The sequence below is a fragment of the Tympanuchus pallidicinctus genome, unplaced genomic scaffold (assembly GCF_026119805.1).
Source record: "Tympanuchus pallidicinctus isolate F22 unplaced genomic scaffold, pur_lepc_1.0 scaffold1, whole genome shotgun sequence".
In the NCBI taxonomy this organism is placed as follows: domain Eukaryota; kingdom Metazoa; phylum Chordata; class Aves; order Galliformes; family Phasianidae; genus Tympanuchus; species Tympanuchus pallidicinctus.
The window spans coordinates 86,856,263-86,879,991 of NW_026294618.1; the positions used below are offsets into that span (position 1 = coordinate 86,856,263).

Below are 23,729 nucleotides of genomic sequence, written 5' to 3' on the forward strand. Positions count from 1 at the left end.
TGTTCATGTGCATCAGGAGAAATAAAAAGCTCAGTTTTAAAGAAAGAGACTTTTTGGATCTGGCAGAATGATTTTATGTGAGAACTAGATATGAAGCAGGATAATGGGATGAGATGAAGTAACTGCACTGGAGTAGGCCAGCTACTACAATTTTGTATAAGATTATGCATTTTGAATTAGATTTGGTTTCCTTTGAGGCAATAACAATAACAGAATGTGTAGAAGGCTGACACTTACTCTTACTTTCTCTTACTCTGTAGATGCCTGGCACACTGGATCTATTACTGTGTGTAAGATTTGCGCTGTGGTCCATTTTATGAAGATGTGAAGCAACGCTGAGTCTGATTGGAATTACTGACAGACTGGAGGAAATCTTAGTCTTTCTGTTGCACACACACATGCTGAATTATAAGTAATCCTAGCTTCTCTTCCCTCCCCTCACTCCCTCACTCAGCTATCTCAGGGTTCATAGAGATTTCAATGGTTCGTGTGCCTGTAAGATTGGAACAGAAGTGACCAAAAATGGGGGACCAGCAATTGTATAAAACTAACCATACTGCCAACAGCAATGAGAACTTATACTACCAACACCAAATGAACTCCCTTCCATCTCTAAATCATAGTTATGGGACATCTGTTATAGATGCTCCCCAGGCGTCCCCTCTCTCCCCTCACTTTCCCCAAGATTCAAGAGACAGTATAGCTTTGCCTGTAGGTTCAAAAAGTCTTGGGTCAATGGATACACTTAGACAAACATGGACGCATTCTGGCTCAGGAAACCACGTCCCAGTGCGGAACAATTTGAGTAATCAAAGCGCAATGTGGAGCCCCCTTGGGCAGGGGGAATCTCACGATGGATACCAATATTCTTATTCTCAACCCAGCGAAAATCGATCACAAAAAATTACCAGTGGGGTCCTGCATAAGTTGGACTCTTTTACACAAGTATTTGCTAACCAAAATCTGAGAATTCAAGTCAACAACATGGCTCAGGTTTTACACACTGAGACTTCCATGGCGGATAATTCTGGTGACAGCGCGCTCAGGCAGCTACTGTCCCAGAAGCCAGCAGTTGAGCAACAGCCTGTAACTTCCAGCATACAAAGATATCAACCAGTGCCACAGCAGACGCAGAATTTTGCAAGCACACAGCAAAAGCAACAAATGCAAGTCATGCAGCACCAACAGTTGTACTATGACTACCAGCAGCATTTGTCACAAATGCAGATTCATTCTGCGTTTCAGCAAGGACAGACGCACGTTCAACAAATGCAGTCCCAGCAGCTCTTACCGCAACAGATGCAGCACTTGCAGCAGACTCAGTACTATGCTCAGCCACAGCAGGGACATCAGCGACTCTCAATACATGAGATCCAACAGCAGCAGCAACAGCCAACTCGGCAGCAGCAGCAGAGGCAGTGTCCGATGCAAATAGCTCAGTATTACCAAACGCAGCCTGTCATGCAGCTACAGCAACAACAGCAACAAATGCAACTGCAGCTTCCTCCGTATCACAGGGAGCCCGATCCAAAGACTGTGCATGAACCCCACCAGTACCCCCAGGATCCAAGTCATCCTGTGCAGCTCATCCAGTTGGGAGCAGCGCCTCCGTATTGCTATCAGGATCCACACGAACAGTACAGGCATTTGTACCCGCAGGGTTTGCTGCAGCAGCACGACCAGCAGAAGCAATACACAAGTGAAGGCAGAGCTGCATCTCTGAATTCCCACGTCGGCCTCACTCCACCGGGGACAGCTGAGGATCCTGCACGGTCGGAGGTCAATTCTGCGGGTAGCACTGTACCTCATCGAACTCTTTTGCCATCCTCAGGAGCACATCTGAACAACAGAAGCTCTCAGCAAGACTCTCCTGGACCTGGGTGGCCTCAGGTAGGTGACATTTTGGATCCCTGCTCAAACTTGTCCAGCGGAAAAGCAGCCAGGTATGGAAATGAAATGTTACGGTGGAGCTGGGTAGTCAAGATGTGAGCAGTGGGCATTACTGGGATGTTTTGGAGAACTGTGTTAACAGAGTTCTACATTGCTGTCTTGGCTTTGGGCCAGTGGGCAGCCGCATGAAGCTGCTACTGCGAGGCTAGTGGTTCCCTCATGAGAGAGTCTGGGGAGCTCTGAGTCAAGGTGCTCCTGCTCATTTTTCAACACTCATATGCCTCAATGTGCATAAACATTTAGCTCCTTGTTTCCAAACATAATACTACTGCAGCAGAGGCAAACCTTCAAACAAGAGGTGAGTGTAAGAAAGCTTTTATTAGCATTGCTCGTGGAGGCACTGATTTGCTGGATAAATGTAAGGTTCTCAATTCAGAGGCATGCAATATTAGTAGAAGCATATGCAAAATACAAGAATAAAACTGTCAGAACCTTCATTTATATATCAGTATTTCCTGAAAAATTATTTTTGTTTTTTTCCCCTCTTTTCCACTTTCTTCCTATAATGGCAGGTGCAATTGTCAGATGGCAGACTGCAGCCACTGTCCCCAGAACAAAGGTATTATATTTTTTTGTGTTCTTGGTTTAATTGTAAGAAATACAAAGGAGTGCTGCAATTTGAAGAGAGAGGAATGTACTCCATGAAGATCGTAGATGTTTCTTTTCTAGAAACATCTTTATCTTAGTGTTTTGTGGTGATAAGTTTATGTGATTTCCATTCCCCATCCCTCCATAATAAAATTGAATGCTTTGTCTTTGCCCACAAAAAGTGAACCAATCCAAACCAGTAAAGGAACAGTCCATACTTAACACTGCATTTTTAAGAGTACGACTGATGGTGCATGGTTTGCAGTTGTACTTCAGCAGCAGAGACCTTCTGGTTTTTTTTTTTTTTTAAGATCTCACCCTTACAGGGTTGAGGTGTCTTCCAGCATTGTTATCTGTCCTGTTTAGGGACATTACGTCCAAGTGTTCTGAATTTGAAGGTCTGTCACATTAGTTCTCCTGGGTTCTTGGATTTATCTGTGCCAAGAGTCATGTTTTGACAAGCGTGTTCTACTCAAAACTTTCCTTCTCCGTATCTTGGGAGCAACTGATCTGGGTTATCACCCATGTATGCTAGAGCACTCACCAAGTGTTTACCTGTGGCTTCTTAAAAGTGTAGCTGTAAAACGTTATTGACTTCCTTGACAAAAAGAAGATCTTCCTCTGCAATGAAAGGAACATGCCAAACTGATGTCTCTTCTTCTGTTCCATGCTAAAAAAATTTCAACTAACAATAGTGGCCTGAACAGAGAAACACTTCCCGAGAGAGCGGATGGAAAGAGCAAGCTAACGTGTTCAGTATGCTTGAAGGAGTTTAAGAGTTTGCCTGCTCTGAATGGTCACATGAGGTCTCATGGAGGAGTAAGAACATCTCCTAATTTCAAACAGGTAGCCGTTCATTTTACTTCAGTATTTGATTCTCTTCTCTACATGTTGATGTTTGCTTGCTTTGCCACGCTTTGCTTTGCTATCATACCTGTTCTCCTCGGCACTGTTTTATGTCACACCCCGTCTATGTAGAGGCACACAAATAATTCTGATAATTTACAGTTTCACCTGAAAGTGAGAAATGGTGGAGGACAGAACAAAATTTGTGCCTCTTTATGTCTCTGCACATTACGAAAACACTCTACAAAATCATGGCACAAGCTTCTGAATTTTTTCCCCTCATGTTTGTTTATTATATCAGAAATATCAGGAACATCAAGTCTTCCTTATTTTCGTTTGGACTGCTTAGATGACTAAGGGATGTTTATTGGAAGCATTCCCAGACTTTAACTGAAGGAGCAGGATTATTGAATCTTTGACAGCTTTCTTCCAAAGTGTTGTAGTTCTACAGGTATCAACAAATACCAAATGAAAAATGTGGGTTTGAATTGTTCTGAATAAAGACAACTTGCCCCATCGACCAGTTTTTCAGTGTCCTGATATTTTAAAAATTCTCTCTTGATGGGGGAGTACTACAGAAAGCCAGAGAGCTACCAGGTTCTACGTGAGTGATGGGGAATTCTGCCTTTATAGTGATAAAAGAAGGGCATGTGTTTATTGCCCCTTCTGCAAGTGATCCTATAAAGATGCTTAATGTGGTTATTTGTCACTGAGGCTAAATCCTACATAGGAGTCAAGTAACCTGTCAACTTCCTTCAAGGCAAATGCAGAGTCCAAGAAGCAAGGCTATTTTCTGTATTGTAACCCTGGCCTCTTCTTCTCAGCCACAGTGCATACACTGCATAGTTTATCAATCCAGAAGTGGCCCTCCCTCGCTTGGGCTGAAAGCCTTTAATTGTCTGTGCAGGATGAAGGAGAGAAGCCACCACAGCAGCCGCTGCCTAAAGAGGTGGATAGCCTCGCGCCCATCGTCATGCCAGTGTCTGTCCCTGTAAAGCTTCTGTCACCCGAACCCAGCACGCAGCCCTCTGCCAGCACTGCCACAGTCAAAGACAAGTCTGCCAGCTCTATGTCAGACGATGAGATGCCCGTTCTCGTGAAGATGACTTTCTCTCCACCGTGCAGTCCAAAAGTGGCCAACCCCTGCTCATCCTCTGTGAGTGCTGCGTTTCTTGCCGCTAAGTCTGCTGTGTCTGTTAAATCCCTTTGCTTATAGTGCTGCCGTGTTCTAAAATGTTCATATTTTAGAACATTTTCTGGAATCTTCAGGATGCCTAATAAGCAAAAAAGGCTGTGGCATCATATCATTTCTTCCTCAGACTTCAGAAAATACGAATTTTCTCTTTACTGAGGAATTGAGACTTCAGCTGAAAACAAGTCATTCGAAATTGAAATGTGATATTCTTTTTATCCCACTAGAACAAAGGGATTTAGTATCTTTTTACTGGTTTTGTTTTTCCTTTTCAGGCTACTTTGTTTTTATGTTATTGCTTAAATTCAGCAGTCTTGTTTCTTCCTGTTTTTTAAATCAGACGTATGTGCTTCTTATTTCAGCTGTAAATAGGAAAGCAGTGTGTAGTACTTAGTGTGCACTCTAAGCCAGTATGAAGTTTGCGGGCTGAGTTTTACAATGAAGTCGTTTTTGCCTTTCTGTCTGCATGCATTAGATCTAAGGGTTAATCACTGGAATTCTGACATAGGAAAAATAGTTATGCTTACTGCTTTCGTGTCATTTATAAAGCTGAAGTTGTCAGGCAGCACAAGGAACTGATGAGCCCTTGAGTGAGATGTGAGAATGCTCTTTATTGTTTTCCCGAAGAGTCCTGAAGCAAGTGGTATTGTTTATTTCTATTCCAGCACAGGAATAGATGCTGCTCGTTTCTTTGAATCCGTACTTGCAGACTGCATCATGATAAGGGATTACTGAGGAGTATAAAGCACTCTACAGTATTATCTCTATGATGTAGACACATGCTCTGGTGAATTTTTTTTTTCCTCCTCCTCATGAATCTGGCGTCAAGACGAGGCAACAACATGTACAGTTGTGGGTTGCTCTTTATAGTATTTGTGTATTTATCACCCTCTCTTGATCCTTCATTCGGACATAATGCATTAATTTAAATACACAGAAAATCTGAAAATCTCTTATCCATTTAGATGGAGGTTTTACGCATTAGTTTCCATTCTGTTGTGGAAGCCAGCATGTCACATTACTTAGCCTGTAACTCAGCAGTGCAGCTTCACTTTACTATTTCTAGTTTCTGGAGAGGAAAGGGACAGTCTTTTCTGAATTCGTGAGCTCTGAGTGGGAGATTTCTAGAGACACCAGAGTAGGTGGCTTGGGCTTGTGTATTTCTGCAACACTTATGAAGTGACTGTGATTAAATCTACCAGTGTCTGGCTAAATGTGCATTCATTCACTCAAAATTATGATTGCAAGCCTTTGTCATTGCCCAAGCAAACTAAATTCAAAGAGTTTCCTTTCTAGATCCTATCTTTTATATAAGCAATAGCACTGGGAATACTCAAAGATCAAGAGATATACAGTTCCTTTTTCTTCTATAAGGGAATTTTGCTATTGGACGCTCTCATTTTTTTATCCTAAGGAACAGGAGCTGTGTTGTGTTTGTACTGTGCTTTCAGTTGTACAGTAAAGTGTTCACAAATTGATGCAATAGGTGAAAGTCAAATCCAAAAGGAAGTAAATATTCAGCAAGAGTACAGGATGGTGAGGTGATAGGTTCTGTCCAGGGAGGACTGCGTTTGTCAGTGTGGGGCAGCAGGGCCCAGGTAGATACATAAAATCTTGAATAATGGGCACCAGTTCCTTCAGGAACAGGAACAGGAGCTTCAGAAAAGTATTGGCGTGATTCTGCGTTGAGAGTCTATGAACATCCATCTTTCTTTTAGTAGTCAGTGTTAGTTTGTATTTGGTGTTGTTTTCTTAAGTTTAGGAGTTTTCCCCCTTGACCTCTGTTGAACACTGAATGGTTACCATGATGATGGACTGTGTCTCTGGTTAAAGGTGACCCTCACCCTTTTGCTATTCTGAATGCTCATTATCTACAAAATTCTCTGTAAAACAGCTATTTTTTTTCTCCTACAAAAGGAAGAATTTTCTGAAACTTAACTTTTGGAAAGCAAAGATGTCAACAGCTGCTGGAGACGATACAGCCATGATCTAATAGAGAGGACAGGACCTCTGTAATCAAAAACATTTCCACAAGCTGGAATGCATTAACATAACGGATAAAGGGTGACAGTGCTAATGCTCCTCTAACATGAGTTTTATTGGGTGAATGTGATTCTCAGAAACCACCCATGGTGTAAAGATATATGTTGTCTAAACATACATCATAGTAATTTACTTTTATATAGTAATAGTATTTATAAATGATGCAGACGTTCTGGAGTGATTCATCTGGAATATCTGTCAAAAATTTTCATCTGCTTTGGAAGTTGGTCCTAAGTAAGATCTACAGTCTGAACACCTGGAAGTAGTGTACTTACTGCTGTGTTCACCCTCCAGCTTCTGTCCATTTTTTGAAGTATACCCTGTAAACTTTTTTCATGCTCACCCGCAGGAAATCCGAGAGGTTTGAGGATTCACAATTTCTGTACCTTTTGCTTTCTATGATTTTGGGGGTATTTAGTGTTAAATGATTTTTAACATTCAAACTCTAGAGCATTAGAGCACTTTAATTTCCCGAACGGGAAAAGATTAATTTCCTTCCAGGAAAAGAGGAGAGGGTTAAGTTCAGGATTTGTTGCAGCTGGACTGTACTCAAACTGATGGGAATGCAGTGATAAGAGCCGAAGAATTTGAATTTATTACATTTTTTTTTCTTTCCCTGCTGCTGAGTGCTGCAGTAATTTCACTGAGCTCATACGTCCTTCCTAACCTAACAAAATAAATGCATTGGAAAACATCTTACATGAAGTGGGACTAGATAGGGAAGTAACTTCCAATAGCCTGTATGTGTTCAGTGCAGACAGAAGTACCTGAGGTGCTGGGATTGAGCGAAAAGATTGCAGTCCTGGGAAGGCTGTTCTTTGCACTTTCAGAAGTTATAGCAGAGGCCTCCCCAAGTCCATGCCTGAGCTCAGCCCTGCCTTGACCCAGAGGGATCCATGTGGGAGGGGAAGGCAGCTCTTCCTGACTTTCCTCTCTCCCCTGTGGTGTCTAGGCAGGACCAGCTTCTGTACTGACCAGGGTTACTGTGGCAGCACCCAAATAACTGCTTGCTGGTATCTGCTTTACTGTGGTTGTAATATATGCCCTAGGTTGTAGGGGATTGTGTGCAATGCAAACCACATTTAAGCATAGCTAAATATTAATGTCCTCTATGTTTTCATTTAGGAAATTAGCAAAAAACCTCATCAAAATGCTGCAAAATTGGAAGAAAACTTCAAACCATTACCAGACAAGAAGAAGTATCGGCACAGACCTGAACCTCTCTTCATACCTCCTCCTTCCTTCAACTTCAGCACATCCCACTCTGGTGCCACGCTGTACCAGAGCCAGCTTCGCTCTCCCCGTGTCCTTGGAGACCATCTGCTGGACCGAACACACGAGCTCCCCCCCTACACTCCGCCACCGATGCTTAGTCCTGTTCGGCACGGGTCTGGTCTCTTCAGTAGTGTTATCACATCATCTCACAGCGCCTCGCACACTCAGCTGCCGCTCACTCCACTCACACCAACGCCACGGGTGCTCCTCTGTCGGTCCAGTAAGTGTTATGTAGTGAATACTGCTGTGCTCTTTTCTAGTGTTATCTCATAGATGATTTTACATGTACACGTGTGTGTGGCTCGTTCTGTTGCAGTGCCATAAAAATCCATCTTTGTTTGTTGGTCTTGCATTGGATTTTGTAGAGCATAAAATGAGTGGAGAAGCCTAACCAGTGAATAAAGCTGTGATTTTTCAGTGGGGTCTGCCTTTGTAAGGACTGCATACATAGGGTCTTCTGAAGTGGAAGGAAAAGGTTTGCTTTGAGACATAGGATTAATTTTCTGATTTTGTTCAATGCTTCACAAGAAAGGGTGCGTAATCATACTTGATCACAGTAGTAGAAACCCGTGCAAGTTAAGATGCTTCTAACCTATAGCAATCTAGACTATTTCTATACCTAAATATTGAGGAAGGGTCATTTTTCCATAATAGAATGGAAGAATTTTCCCAGCAGAAAGAAGGTGGTAGCTGCACTCTGAGTTACTTCAGACATGGTCACCAAACGCTTGTATGTTTTAACGGTGCCTTAGAGCTCCCATTGCTCTCAATTGCTCTCAATCCATTTTTCACTTTGTAAAATGAACAGGTTGCTAGTATGAAAACTTAAGAAGCAAGTTAAAAGTCTGACTCACCAGACCACCACCTCTGTCTTGTAATCCAGAAAAAGTGAAGCTCATATCACTTTTCCTGCTCTCCTCTTGGAAGCTGGCAAATTGATATCTGTCCTGCCATTAGAACCACTGACTTCAGAGTCAACAGCAGCCATGTGACAAACTCCTATAATTAGTGCTGATTTGGTTTTAGCCCCGTTTTCCTTTCTGTGGTGCAGAACTGCACCAATGCTCAACAAATGACAAAAAGACATGAACTACCTATGCTGGCTGGCTTTTTCTTGGAGAGAGCAAGGGTAAATGCCATAGCCTTATGTCATGCTCTGGGGAAGGCATAGATTCTGAGCTATGTTAGTCTCACAAATTTGTCTTAAAATCTCCTTCCTGTGTGCCTGTCTGCCAACTATTGTTTGGAGCTGCTTAGAAATTGGGATTGGCTATCTCCTCCTTCAGGAAGGTGGTCTGGGTGCAAATCTTTTATATTCTTGTAATGTTGTTAAAATGTAGTTGTTAGTTTCCTAAAAAAGCGGAAGCCAAATGGAAGCCCCTGACTGCAGGATTGGTTTTTTTGTGGGGGGAGTAGGAGTGAAGGTAGAGGATACATTTTGATGCAAAATTTTTTACAAAATTGTTTATTTTCACAGAAGACATTCTTGGTGCTTTAGTGAAAGGATGTTCTCAGAATACTAAGTGTTGGTACCTCTGACTTGCAGAGGTTGTAGTTTTTAGTCAAGCTAGACAAAATCATAGGTTCCAGAGAGGGAGTTACAGAAGAAACTTTTTTGACTGTGGCAAACAAGTCCAAAAATGCTGTAGCAGTTACTGAAGGTATAACAAAGATGTAATGTTGATGGATACAGTCAGAGGCAGGGGTGAGGCACTGCTGAAAGGCCTTACATAGTTACAATTGCATAGCCTTGTAAACTTAGAGCATACTGACAGAAAACCACCTCTTTTCAGATAGAAACAGGAAAAAAGAACTTAAGTTCTGTTTCAAAGAGAAGTGTGTGTAGCTGATTTCTGTATATGCAGTTACAGATCCAAATACCAAAATAAGGATTGCTTTAAGGATTGCTTTAATATTTTTACCTGAAATATTGTGTGTGTTCTTTGTACTCAGCCAGTAAAACTGCCCTGACTAATGCAGACCAGCAGAACACAGAAAACTTTTAGTTGTTATTGATGCTGTGACCTTTAAAGTGAACTTGTTTTAACCTCCCAGCTGTTTCTTAATCCCATGTATTGTGCCTGATTGCTCTTTTACATGAGAAATACACCTGATTATGCATGAACAAGATTATTTTGAGCCAAACATATCCCAGGTGTTGCTGGCTATCTCAGAGGTACCTTGATGTCTGATTTCTGCAGGATGTTAATAGGAATGTGGCAATATAGCCTGGGAGGAGGAGCATCAGCATGGTTGTTACCAAAATATTTTGTAAACTCAGGAATTCTGTTCTGTTTCAGATAGCATTGATGGAAGTGTAGTTCCAGTGACGCCTGGCCCTGGCGAACAGACTGTTGAACCGTAAGAAAAACAATATTTCTTTTGTCTTTGCTTCTGTAGACTAGCTTCAGCTTAGGATTTGAGCATGAAATATTTTGGACCAAGCAAGTAGTGTTCAGCTGCCTGAAAGTGTTGGACTGGATGTGTTTAAGGCTACTACTGCAGGTGGAGCAGTGACTGTGGGAGGTATGGATGTCCTGGTTCTAAAATGTTAGGAGAGACTTAGCAGAAGTTGCTGAAGGTGGAAAACTTTTGGTAATGTCCAGGAAAAGGACCACACGAACATGTACAGTTCCACTACTTTTGCTTTTATATTTATGTTGCCTCTGGAGCTTTGGAGGGGAATGTTGTGTGGTGGGTTCGTTGGGGCAGTCTGCAAACAAGGTTGCCCTCCTGACAGTAATGTCTTTTTGCTCTTTACTCACAGAGTCGTTCTCTGTGGAACACAAAGCTAGTGTTTCCTGCATCTAGCTTTTTTGCTAGGCAGTCTGTGCATAGGCTAACTCAGGTTATCTGTAAGGTATGATGTCTTGATATAGTTTAAATCATGCACTGAAATTTTAGTTTCCTCCCAAGAGATCAATTCTCTCTAATACTCAAAATACTTACCCTGTTGAGAGTAAAGCATTTAATAAGCAATCCGACACAATTTCCTGCCACTCCAGTATAATAAAAGTTTTTTTGGAAACAAAGTGAACACAGATGTGACTTCTGGTTTTTCTGCACATTGCACAGTTGAATACCTATTTGCTTATTTGTTATTACAGACGAATTAATATTGGGTCCAGGTTCCAGGCTGATATTCCTGAGCTGCAGGACAAATTGCTAATGGAGAGAGATGTGCACAAGGCTACTCTGGTTTGGAAACCGTGGCCAGAACTGGAGAACAAAGTCTTCCAACAAAGAGGTACAGTGACTTGCTGGTTTAGAAGCTCATACATCACCTTGTGCCTTCTGAAGAAATTCCCATTGATTTTCCATTTGTCCTGTACAAAACATTCAAGACAGCATTAATTACTGAGAGTGCAGAGCAAGAGACCAGAACTACATATTACAGATTCAGAGTATCATAGGCCTTTAAAGTGAAGTGCAGATGAAGTGTTCTCTAGTTGCAAACAGGCATAGGTCACTGCTGAGGTTTTTGGGCAATGAACTGCATGATAAGGGCAGAGATCACAGATGAGAGGTGGCTCCCTGGTTTTGTCCTGTGACCATAAAATAGATAAATTTGATTGTCTGAATGACTCTTTCTAGACCTGAGCAGAGTTTGTTCCTGCTTTTAGTGCAGTACGTTTCCCTTTCTATGCCCTAGTTGGAATCTTCTTGTTGCAGCAACATCACTGACCATATGTGCCTGTGCGAGCCACTGCTCACAGCCAGGCCTCTGTCTCTAGCTCTGTAATGCCCCATCACACCCCAGGGGTGCACTCTGCAAATCCAGGCATATCCTCTCCTCAGAGAGTGATCCTGAAATCAGGAGATAGTTGCTGGGGGGAGGGAGGGGAGAATGTGAAAGCTGCTGCCCTGGACTGCATTGCCTGTGAGTGACATTGCAGGATCCTTGTCTCAGGTTGTTTAACTGACAGGTACTGTATTGGCAATAACATGTGGACTTGTTTCTGACAGTGGAAGACCTCTTAAATATGAGCTGTTCCAGCGTGTTACCTGGTGGAGGAACTAACTCAGAATATGCTTTGCACTCTCTCTTTGAGGCAAAAGGAGATATTATGGTAAGATAAGCTGAAAAGGGAGAGATGCTCCTCTTTGCAGATAAGTTAGCATGCTTTATTAAATGGATTTAGATACGGTTATATAAAAAAGAGATTTCTGATTGATTAGCAGTGATGCTTTAAACATCCTGCAACATTTTTAGGGAATGACTTTTCCCTTTTATTCTTTAATAAATTTAAATTTCAAAGCACTGCCTCTCTGAAGGCTTACTGTATATTTCAGATAGATAAGATTACTTAGTTTATAGCCTTAGGGTTTTGAATGTCTCCCAGTGCTTTCTCCAGACCTGATATTTCACAAGCTTTGTATTTGGCCATAGAGAGCTTAGTCCTCTTTTAGCCCTTAAAAAAACTCCATTTTTTGTAGCAGCAATCACATCTACTTATTTGTTCAGAACTGCGAGGTAATTGCATGCAGTTCTCATATAAATAATGTATTCAAATATTTGCATTAGCTTTGTGATGGGGACATTACTAACTAAGGCTAAATCTCCATTTTGCCCAGCATTCAGGAAAGACAAAGCCTTGCCCCAGCTTCTGGAATGCCAATTTAAAACAAAATAAAGCAGAATGCAGAATGGATCTGGCAAGATTGGCTGGCACAGTGTTCTTTAGCTCACATCTCAGTTTCTTCAGGCTCAATTACATGTACCTGAGGGCTCTGAGACAGGTGACTGTCAGAAACTGAAACTTTTATGGGGGTATGCATTGTCAGGGATAAAAATCAGGAATCCCCCAAATCATCTTTCTTCATGATCCGAACTCGAATTAATTATTTTGGTGTCATTCTTAGCAGATGTTGACTTAAGCAGATGTTCTAAAAAAAAAAAAAAGAAGTTACCAAATCAGCCATTAAATATTAGTATTAATACTATCAAATTAAACACTGTAATTGCATTGGTTTGTGGCAAAGAGAAGGGAGGGAATTGCTGGACGTTGATAATAGCCACATTTGTGCTAATTAAGGACAGACAAGTGGGCATTAATTGCTCTTACATGGGCTACAGTGTCAGTGGGGTTTGGAATCATTTGTTGTGATTTTTTTTTATGACAAAAAAAAAAAACAAAAAAAACCTGATTTCATATTATCCTACCAAATAGACTTCTAAATACAAATATATGGAGCAACTGACTGCATTTGCTAATTCTTTTTTTTTTTATTTTCTCTCTGCTTATTCATTTAGGTTACTGTTGAGAAGCTGCTGTTGAGGAAGCCAGTGAGATTGAAGTGTCATCCTTTGGCAAATTACCACTATGCTGGTATGTTTCCTTGCGATTTCTGTATCTACTCTGTATCCAGAGTCCAAGGCTGGCATCCCAAGCTTGGTGTGTGGGATCCCGCTGCACTCTCTGCTGTCTGCTGCTGGGATGGCAGCCTCTAATAGAGGGTGATGTGGACAGTGCTGAGTGGAACTTCCAGAACCTTTTGTTTACAAGTTTGACAGTTTTGCTTTGACAAATTATGTAGAGAAACCCTGTATTCATGTTTCTATGTAGGGTTCTGCAGGTTTAAAACTGCCTTGGGTTTTTATTTTTCTTTTAACTAAAATTTAATATGTTGATCTTCTTTTAAAACTGCTACTATTTATAGATTATTAATTTACAGGCAGTAAGGTGTTCCTACTCTGTTGTGTTTTCCTACTCTGTGTCTGCTGTAATGCCTTTCTCTTCTAATGTGGTGCTGTGAACATGATAATCATGAGCATCCGTCGAAAGAGACAGTACTATAGCTCTCTTGTGTCTCTGTGCAGAATGCAGAGGCTCTATTTGCATGGATCTAGCCTAAAAGAAACAGGTTTGGAATGGTGTCAACTTGAACAAACACAGCAAAAATCTCAGTTATGAAGCAGAAGTGCTCTGTGAAATACAGAGTGATGTTATCATCACCTAAGCATAGCTCAAGCTAGCAAACGTCCCTCCTCTGCAGAAGTCCACATTATTGCTCAAGGCTTTGTAGTGCCTAACAGCTACTTTGACACATGGTGTTTTACATAAGGGACATAAGACTTCATCTCCAGTTTAGGCTGTGGTGGAAATAAGCTGAGAATCTTCTGGTATTCAGTCAGACAATCACAATGTTTAGGGTCATGTAGTCATTTCCAGTTATAGTCATTGTGTCACTTAAGTGTAGAATTAAGTTACTTGCTGACTGTAGCAGGTTTCTAAGTAACAAGGACTCTTTTGTAACAAACTCCTGGCCAGGACCTGAGACAAGAACAGAAATGTGTCTGATGGTGGCTAATCATAAGAGTGAATGAAGGTGCAGATCAGATTTGATTTTTAGAGGAGGGAGATGGCTTGTGCCTTCAAAAACAACTCCATTGCAGTCCAAAGGGTGGACATGGGGCTGGATGAAGGAGGATGTCAAGCCAGGAGCTGTAACTGGGGTTCCTGGGGGTTCTTGTCTGAAGAGGTAACACAAAGCATATGTGAGGTGGGCCAGGGGAGGAAATCAGGGAGATGAAGAGAGATCCCAGCAGCCTCATCATCAGTGAGAGGTTCAATTAGCTCAGCAGATAAAAAATTCTTGCTTGTGTCAGAGGAGCAATAGCCTTTGCTGAGGCAAATTCACAGTAGTTTTAATAAGTGTATTATTGTGATGCTGGGAGGAGCTAGGAAATATGTTTTATTTCATCTTTCACATGGGAAGATGCTAATATTTGTACCTAGCACTGAAACCTGTGGACATTAGAATAGCTCTACTTCTTAAGGAGGAAAAGAAATTGTCTGCATTTTAGAGCCCAACAAATTCTCAGCAGTGTGGATTTAAGCAACAGAAAATAACAAGACAAAGCATTACTTAATAACGCTCTCAAATGCAGCATGTGATTGCAGCTTACATTGACAGCTATGTTCTAGCACTGTGTAGCTCTTGAATTATAGTCTTTGTGGTTGATAAGCAGCCACTCGAGGCATATGGGAATTTCTCAAAATCTAATGTGTGAATACTTTAATGTAACTTCAAGTGGTATTTGTTTCAGTTAACTCTTTGGGCTTCCTGCTCTGTATTCAGAAGTAACAGCTATCAGGAACAGTCACAATTTAAGGTGGAGTAGACCATAATAGAGCATGACAGTGAACTCCTGAGAATCAACTGATACCACAGACAGTAAATATCCAGACTCAGCACTGACCTCAGATGAAGATTCAAGTGATAGCTTGTCCTTGAAACCTGTTGGTTTGTGAGAGGAAGTTGTCAAACTTCAGACCTTTCTGTTCACCAAGAGAGTGGGGCATGTTGACTGACAGCTCCTTGGAAGAACACACTACTCTCTTCATCCTTATCCTTTGCTGTCTGTTGGATAAGAGAAGGCTCTGGGGAGACCTCATGGTGGCTTTCCAGTACTTATAGGGAATTTGTAAACAGTAGGGAAACCAACTGTTTTCTTGGTCTGATAGTTATAGGGTAAAGGGGAATGGTTTTAAACTGAAAGAGGGGAGATTTAGAGTAGATATTAGGAGGACATTTTTTACTTATAGGGTGGTGATGCAGAAGAACAAGTTGCCCAGAGAAATTGTGGATGCTCCATCCTTGGAGGCATTCAAGACCAGGTTGGATGGGACCCTGCGCAGCCAGAGCTGGGGGCTTGGAAGTGGCTGAGCTTTAACATCTCTTCCAAACCATTCTTCCATTCCACGATTCTATGATTTGTCTGGACGGTGTATTAGGGAAGAGAGGGGGAGCACGTGCCCAATACAAGAGGAGTGCTTTTTCAGATGCTTGATTTGTTTTTCATTTGAGCAGTGGAATTTCTCAGGTCTCCTGCAGTAAAGGAGGTCTCTGAAATAGTGTGCTTCAGGTAGTCTTAAAACTTCTGATAGATGCACACTATAGTGTGTGGGTCAGATCTAGCATATGCTGAATGGAATAGATTTGAGCTGCCTCTCAAGGAGAGCTCCCTGAGTGGAGGTGTAGTTCCCTTGAAACCCACAGATTGGGCCAAAAGCCCCCAAATCCTTAAAAGATATTTCTGTGAGTTAATCAGAGCAAAACCAGTATTTTAATATGGCAGAAATGTATAATAAATGTTTAAGCCTAAAGATCATCTTTAAAATTTGATCTGTATTCCTAAGTCCAAAATTCTTTCTTGCTGCATTGCAGATTTCTCTATACACATTCTGTATGTCTCCCTCAAGCTAACAAGAGCAAAAGTGGTTTCCCAGCAACCGGAGTTAAAAACAGCTTTTCTTCTGTTTCTTTTCCTAATGCAGGATTTATTCTATTAATTAGGTTACTTCCAATTAACCCTCATAATCTTATAAGGGTCTCTGCTAATACCGTAGCTACTGGGGAAAATCTGTAAGGCCTGAATTATCCCTAGCTGTACAATAGAATTAGTTCAAAGAAGTGATTTTTATCATTATTATTATTTCAGGAGAGAACTGGAGAGATTTCCTGAAAACTAAAATCCATCCTGGGCTGTTGTCAAGCTTTTAAAAATGTTATTTTGGCATAGTAGAGTAGGCTTTGGACTGAATTAGTGCATTTACCCCTTCTCAAAGGGAGGGTGAAAGCAAATGAGTGGCAGGTGGTGTAGAAAGGGAACAACACTGGTTCAGGGAAGGAAAGACAGCGAGGCAGTGTGTCAGCAGAAAGATCTTTGGGTGATAACAGAATAAATAAAATTTGCTGCTTGAAGCCAGTGCCTTTTTTTGACACTTAGAGCTTTACTGTAAATCTCTGTGGAAATAGCTAATGCACGCTTATAGCCAGTACTGGGAAAACGTACAGAAAACAGGTTGCAGAAAAGTTAATTTTGTAGTTTTCAGTATATAACGGAGTGATGAGATACTCTCTCTAGGCCTGTGAGCCTGGGAATTGACACTGAAAAGCAAAACATTTGCAGTTAATAAAAAGTGTGTATATTATTAGACTTAAATAACCTGCAGAGTTGAATACCACACATGGTGGCAAGCCCAAGTTAATTGAGTTCAATGCAGAGGCAAGCATTTGTGTGGAGAATGGTAACACTGACAGGAACATTTGGGATTTCTTTTAATGATGAAAGTTCCACATACTCTCAGACAGACTGCAGTAGAATCTTCTCAGAGTCATTTCAAGGCATCTGCTTTATGGCTTCTTGTATATCCTTCTTTTAATGTAAGTGATGCCTACTCTTACAATCAAGACTGGTATTTGATGCAGTAGAGCAGTTCTGTGTTCCTTCTGTTTGACCGATGCTGAGGAGACACACATTATTTCTATTTAAATGTTGATTTTGCATTTTCATGGGCAGTTAGGCTGGTGAAGCAAACAGAATAATAATATTTGAAAGCTGTATGTACAGCTTCCATTAACTGATCAGGAAGCACTTTGCATGGTTTTCACACTGCTGTACCCTCTCCATTTACTTGAGGCCTCAATCTCAAAGAATTTGTGTCTTACCTCAAGCCATACACGTGAAAAACTGTGAAGGGATTTTTTGAGAGTTAGTGTCTGGAGAATTAAACAATAGGTGGACTGCTGTGTAGTGAAGATGAAGTGGTGTATGTAGGAATAGGCAGTGCAAGCGTCTAAAATGATCAACTCTGTGGTGATATTTGCCCATTAGAAAAAGTCCTTGGGATTGTGATGGTAGTTCTATGAAAACGTCACCTTTGCATTTTACAGAAGCTTAAAGAAAAAAATAACCACAAGTCAGATGTTAAGAAACTGGAGAACATGGTGGTGCCACTGTGCAGGTCTGCAGTTTGAGTATTATCTGCCTTTTTGGTCCCTGTGTCTCTAAAGGAATGTTTTAGTAGTGAAGTGTTCACAGAGGGACAACAGTCATGACCAGTGGTGTAGAAGTGACTTGGACTTATTCGTCTGGAGAGGAAGTGACAGAAACAAAATGCAATCCCAAATAGCATGGAAGTGATGGTAAAGAATGGGTTTGTTTTTTCTTCCGCTTGAAGAACAAGAGGTCATCCAGTGAAGCTACTTGGGAGCTAGGAATCAAAGAAAAGGAGGTGGTTTCTTCATGCAGAAGGTCTGCTGATCTGCAAAACTCCTTGGCAAAGGATATTGTGGCAAGAGACCCAATTAATTGGAAAGAAGATTGCATCAGCACTTAGAAGAGTGGTTATGAAATAAGCAAATCGCAACAGATTAAAGAAATCCTCTGAACTGCAAGTGGTCAGAGGCTAGGAGAAGTTAGGGAGAGGCGTTATATTTGCTTGCCCTGATTTTACTGTTTCCTTGGCAACTGCCTGTGACTGCTGCTGGAGACAGAGTGCTGGTTAGGTGGACTTGAAGTCTAAGTCAGTACAGCCATACTTGCATTTGGGTAGCAGCAGTCACAAGCATGTGCTTGAGGTTTCCCACTTTTGGTGTTACATCAACATCAAGGTGGTAGGCTTTCATTGCTTTTAATGAATTCACTGTGTGTGTTGTTTTTTTAAGGCTCCGACAAATGGACACATCAAGAAAGGAGGCTGTTCAAAGAGGCATTGTCCACCTACAGCAAAGATTTTATATTTGTACAGAAAATGGTAAGGTGGCTTCTGTCCTACCAACTCTTTTTGCCATTTGCTGCATTTTGTTCCCCTTCAGTTTCCCTCCAGTGACAGACCAGTTTATTGCAGGCATAGAACCAGTAGCAGATAGAAGGATGCTGTAAGGAGTGGTATTTTCCATCGATGTACTTCTTTATGCAACTGCAGCACCAGTAAAAAGATAAATGATCTGTTCCTCTTGTTATTATATGTAAAAACTGACACATTGAAATCCAAGTCATGGCATTGTTGAGTGTGGGACACACGCGGTGGCCAACTAATAGTGCCTTTGTGATCTCCAGCAGTTTGTTAACAGCTACCTATGTCACAGGTGTTGTGCCTTGAAACGTGTTCTTAAAGTGAGATTGTGTTTCAGCTTCATTTGTGACATGTTGTGTCACAAAGCGAAAAGGACAAATTGTGTGGCAGAATTAAATACCTTGGTTGTTGGCTAAAATGTTGGAAAACATTCGGGGTTTTGAAAATCAAATCTTAATTCTTGGAGATAAGTGTGTATATCTATATATATATACACACACTGTAAGTGTACATCCTCAGTCATTATCCAGTTAGAGTCTAAAGAATTCCAGGGAAGCGTACTGGAGCTGAAACAGTCAACACAAATTTGACTTACAAACAATAATTAAAAAAATTATTCTGCAAGAGTATTTTTGTTGTATTTGAATTGCCTTTATTTCTCCATTTGAATATTTGGTAAATAAAACCTTTCTCTCGGAATATATTAAAGTTGTGTTGAATTAAAATGAAACCTTGAGATTGAACTATTTCTGCAATTACTTAACTGCAGGTTAAGTCTAAGACAGTTGCACAATGCGTGGAATACTACTATACCTGGAAGAAAATCCTGCGCTGGGGACGGAAACACAGAACACGTTTAGAGAAGAAGAGAGAGGAATGCATGGTAAGTCCAGAAGAAATCATATCAATGTAACGCTTGATAATTTTGATGTTTATCTTGTTTTGAGCAGGAAGTTGAGCTAGGTGACATAGGACATGAGCTAGGTGAGATAGGTCTTTTCTGACTTCTGTTATTCCATAATTCTAAGTTATATTCTGTAGAATGTTCTGGTACCTCAGCTACACCAAAGTTTTCTATTCCTGGACTGTAGTGTTTTGAGCACTGCATTGTCTAACTCTAGTTCAACTATTACAGCTTTGTTACCAGTTAAATCAATAAACATCCATAAATCAGTCCTCTGCATATATATGTATGACCACACATGCCTGAAAAGCTCGGACACTGTGATAAAACTAGCATTTATACAGGCTGGCAATGAATTCATAGTGTGCAAGGTCTGAATTAAAGGTACTCCGAGCATTCTTAAGAGGCATGTTTGATTTTTTTTGTAATTTTTTTTTTTTTTTAAGTTAAATCATTTAATTCAACTATGAATATGGTGTACATCACCATACTAAAAGTGGGGGGCAGTATTGCACCTTGGCATCTGTAGGCTTCTGGACCACAACTCTGTACTATAGTTGGAGGGCATTTTGAGTGCAGCAGTGAAGCTTCATTACCTGCAATTTATCTGTGAAGTTGTGGTAGCTCCAGCAAGACGAAAATTTCAGCCAGGATGGGGAAAAGCACTGAACCCTAGAAGCAGACTTGGCTGTGTACTGCTATCCACTAGTGTCTGTACTTCGCCATATTCCTAGTATTTCTTAAATGCTCCATCTATTTCAGACAAGTGGAGAAGAGGAAGTGTTAGAGGAAGATGAGGAGATTGAAGAAGACAGAAAGGAAGAAAGGGAAATGCAGAAGTCTCCTGACCCACCAGCTATCCCTCTTGTTGGACCTATAGACCTGCCTACCCTTCAGAGTCTTTCACTTTCTTCATCCTCTTTCATCTGTGAAATGCCAAACTGTGGTGCTGTACGTGTGTTTGATGTCTTCAAATAATAGCGGGGGCTTCGTATCTTAACATATAGTGATTTTTGGAAATCAGATGTTTAGGCTATTCCTGGCCAGTGATACCTCCTGAATATCTTTGGACAAATGATTTTGTCTGCTTTGAAATCCCTTGTTATTCAATACAGACAGTATGCTGATCTGTACATAGAATTGTATGATGTAGGGATGAGAAGTGCTGTGTAATGACAGCCCTGATTACCTTTTTATTAAATAACTATAAGAGTAAGATAGCTCATTGGTTTTCTTTTATTACAACTAAGTTAGTTTAATTCTAATGGAGAATAGCTGAGAGCAAGCAACATTTGAACTGGAAAATTGTTAGTGTGCATATCTGACGCGTACAGATGTTTTTTATTGTATGCATTCATTATACTTCTTCATGCAGTTCCTGTTGCAGTGAAGTCTGTCTTGATTTTTATTTTTAATTCTCTCCACTCTACTGTCCATCAGGTGTTCAGTTCCCGACAAGCACTAAATGGCCACGCTCGCATTCATGGAGGTACAAATCAGGTGACAAAGCCACGATGCACCATTGCAGGCACTAAGCAGAAATCTGGTACACAGAGCGGGTACTGCTCCATCAAGAGTTCACCTGCCCACAGCACAACAAGTGGCGAGACCGACCCAACAACAATTTTTCCTTGTAAGGAATGTGGCAAGTAAGTGAATATAACTGTCTGCAGTACTGCACCGCCTCTGCCTATTTGTTTTTCAAATGAATAGTATTGCAACAAACTATTTTGCTCTCATGGTCTCGAAAGAACAGTTTCCCCATAAAACATCATGTTCTCTTACCAAATTCTTCAGAGGTTTTGCATGACAGTGTGGAGGTTTGCATGACAATCTGGATGCTTCCCCTGCAGCATTTCATGTCATATTCCTGAATTTACTTCTCTATTAGAGTTCCTACATGTGACACTCCAGTTTCCTGCTTCATTACAGACTTGCATGGCATGGGCGTGGGTAACTTTCTTTATTTCCTTGCTTGAGTTTTTCCATTCTAACATGAGATTCCTCCGCTTTCTGCTTTTTGTGGAAGAATGTAGTGAAACTGAGCTCAGGCAGAATTAGGATGTGCATAGATACTGAAGCAAATGCAGGAACTGCAAAATAGCTTCAGCAGAGTCAGAGTAGGCCATTTTGATGCTGACAGGATGTACAAATCTGGTAGTCGGTCCCTGAAATTCTCACCATGGCATTGCAGACTTCTATTTCAGGACAGGGAGGCAAATGTACTGATAGGTTGTTGAGTGTTTTTTGGCTCCCTTCATCAAAAGCAATGTACTTTTATCTGCTTTTTTTTTTTTTCCCCTTTAAAATTTTAGAGTATTTTTCAGAATCAAAAGCCGCAATGCTCATATGAAGACACACAGACAAAAAGAAGAACAGCAAAGGCAGAAGGCTCAGAAAGCTGCAGTGGCAGCAGAAATGGCAGCCACTATTGTGAGAACTACTGGGCCAGCTGGGCATAGTTTGATCCCTCTGGATCACATGAGTTTGGTTAAACATGTTGGAAATGTCGGTGACATTGATGACGATGTTGTTCAGGAGTTAGGTGGCGTCATGGAAGAGAATGAAGTCATGGATGCTGACCTTTTGTTGGATGATGAAGATGCAGATCTACTGCAGGATGATGCTGAGTTGTAAATAAAGTTGTTTGATAAAGACAGCTACTGAGCACACCCTGAATGCATCAGTCAGGGAACCTGGACTGTTCGTTTATTCCCCACTGATTGTAAACTACCTGATGAAAAATGATAATTCTTTTATCCAGGTCCAGAAAAGAAATATGCTTTTTTCCCTTTTTTTATTAATTTGTGTTTCTGGGGGGAGGAAATAAATACTTGGTACAAATATTCTTATAAGGTGTTTTATCTGGGCTTATTATGCTGGTATCTTCCAAGGCCAGTAATCGGAGAAGGTCACGGTTCTGCTGTCATTTCCCTCGGTAGGATCTTTAGTCTTAAACTCTTCCAGGTTTCACTTTACCCCACTTACAAGGATATCTTCACACATTTCTGATGGATTTTTTTTTATTTTATTTTTTGCCTGCACTGGATCACTTCCAGCATCTTCTAGAAACTAAATGTCATCTTTATTAAGGAGATGATTATGTTCTTTTTCTTTGTGCTGTCATTTTAAGGGAAGTAGAGAAAAAAATCTGCTTTAACTGTGAAATAAATACAGGAGTGACTGTATCATCTTTAGTATCACAGTACTTTTTCAGTTCTGTCTTGCCTTAATGCATATATGTTAGGCAGTTCATAAAAGCTTTGGTTACATTGTACATTTTAGAGCTTCATTTCTAACAAGGCTTTGATCTGCTGATTTTAAAATGACCTAATTCAGGAATTGAAGAAGGATGATTGTGCTGTGGTTCACATCAACTCATGGGAACACTGAATCAAGAACACTGCGTTGGCAATCAGATTGCACAGGAAATATATTTTGATGTGACAATAAATCACATTGTTGAATAGCCATGTCAGTGATTTTAGGAACATATTTTTGAGCATTGCAGGAGCTTACTCTCTTAGGCAAATACAGGGAGACATTCTTGTCTGTGGAACAGAGATTGATGGAGTATATGCCTTCAGCATATGTTAGTTATTATTTCTACACATGAAGTGTTGTTCTTGTGCCATTTTCAGTCTTCCTCATTACATCAAATTCAGTGTTGTTTACTTCATAAAACATATCCCAAAGGTGAGATGACGCTGTTTAATTACTGTTTCTCTTTCTTCAGGCTCAGATCTACCTGCCTGATGTCTAAATTCACTTCTGTACATCTGGATTTGGTTTTCTACTTCAATAAAATCTAAAAACAATTGTACCCTACAGAATCATTAGAAAATCTAGAACCATGGGAAGAAGTTGAGTTAGATTGAGTGGACCTTGAACAGTACAACAAGAGCAATGATTTTTGAACTTTCACAGGTAGTAGCACTTAGTAGATTTTCTTGTGAATCTTTCACAGTGGAGGAGTGTTGCTAATTTTATAAAATATTTTATAAGACTGACTTCAGATCTTCCAGTTTCCAGTTTTTTTTTTTTTTTTTTATGGGTGAGGTTTTGGTTTTTTTTGTTGAAGTCTTTTTGTCACATTTCTAACACTTTAAGTGGACTCTGAGAGATGGAGGATCTTATTTTCTACTGTCTTGTCTTTTTTGTGTAACTATGCAAAATGAGGGTAAGCCACAGTACCTTTGTATAGGAGTACTGGACCACAGTTTCAAAACCAGTGGGACTCACTAGCAGAGAGGTGACTTCTCTGTCAAAGCCAAATACACAAATTCAAATGGCCTGAAGTTTTCACTTGGTGTCAAACGTTCTGATAGTAAAGAACAGCCCTTTA

General features: G+C 40.7%; 1 protein-coding gene across 5 annotated transcripts in view; it reads left to right on the forward strand.

Moving 5' to 3' along the window:
• The window catches only part of TRERF1 (transcriptional regulating factor 1), a 99,511-nt gene extending 76,112 nt beyond the window's left edge, over window positions 1–23,399 (forward strand). For 4 of the 5 annotated variants that reach the window (XM_052680738.1, XM_052680806.1, XM_052680884.1 and 1 more), the window contains 14 exons: window positions 261–1,890; window positions 2,463–2,509; window positions 3,234–3,384; window positions 4,292–4,540; window positions 7,745–8,114; window positions 10,195–10,255; window positions 11,002–11,141; window positions 11,861–11,964; window positions 13,149–13,224; window positions 18,350–18,438; window positions 19,250–19,363; window positions 20,147–20,335; window positions 20,825–21,033; window positions 21,700–23,399. In XM_052680738.1, coding sequence (XP_052536698.1) covers window positions 523–1,890; window positions 2,463–2,509; window positions 3,234–3,384; window positions 4,292–4,540; window positions 7,745–8,114; window positions 10,195–10,255; window positions 11,002–11,141; window positions 11,861–11,964; window positions 13,149–13,224; window positions 18,350–18,438; window positions 19,250–19,363; window positions 20,147–20,335; window positions 20,825–21,033; window positions 21,700–22,021 — 3,489 coding nt within the window. In that variant the 5' untranslated portion in view covers window positions 261–522 and the 3' untranslated portion in view covers window positions 22,022–23,399. The remainder of the gene's footprint in view (window positions 1–260; window positions 1,891–2,462; window positions 2,510–3,233; window positions 3,385–4,291; window positions 4,541–7,744; window positions 8,115–10,194; window positions 10,256–11,001; window positions 11,142–11,860; window positions 11,965–13,148; window positions 13,225–18,349; window positions 18,439–19,249; window positions 19,364–20,146; window positions 20,336–20,824; window positions 21,034–21,699) is intronic. The other variant, XM_052681036.1, reaches the window with a different exon arrangement.
• Window positions 23,400–23,729: the final 330 nt, after the last annotated feature.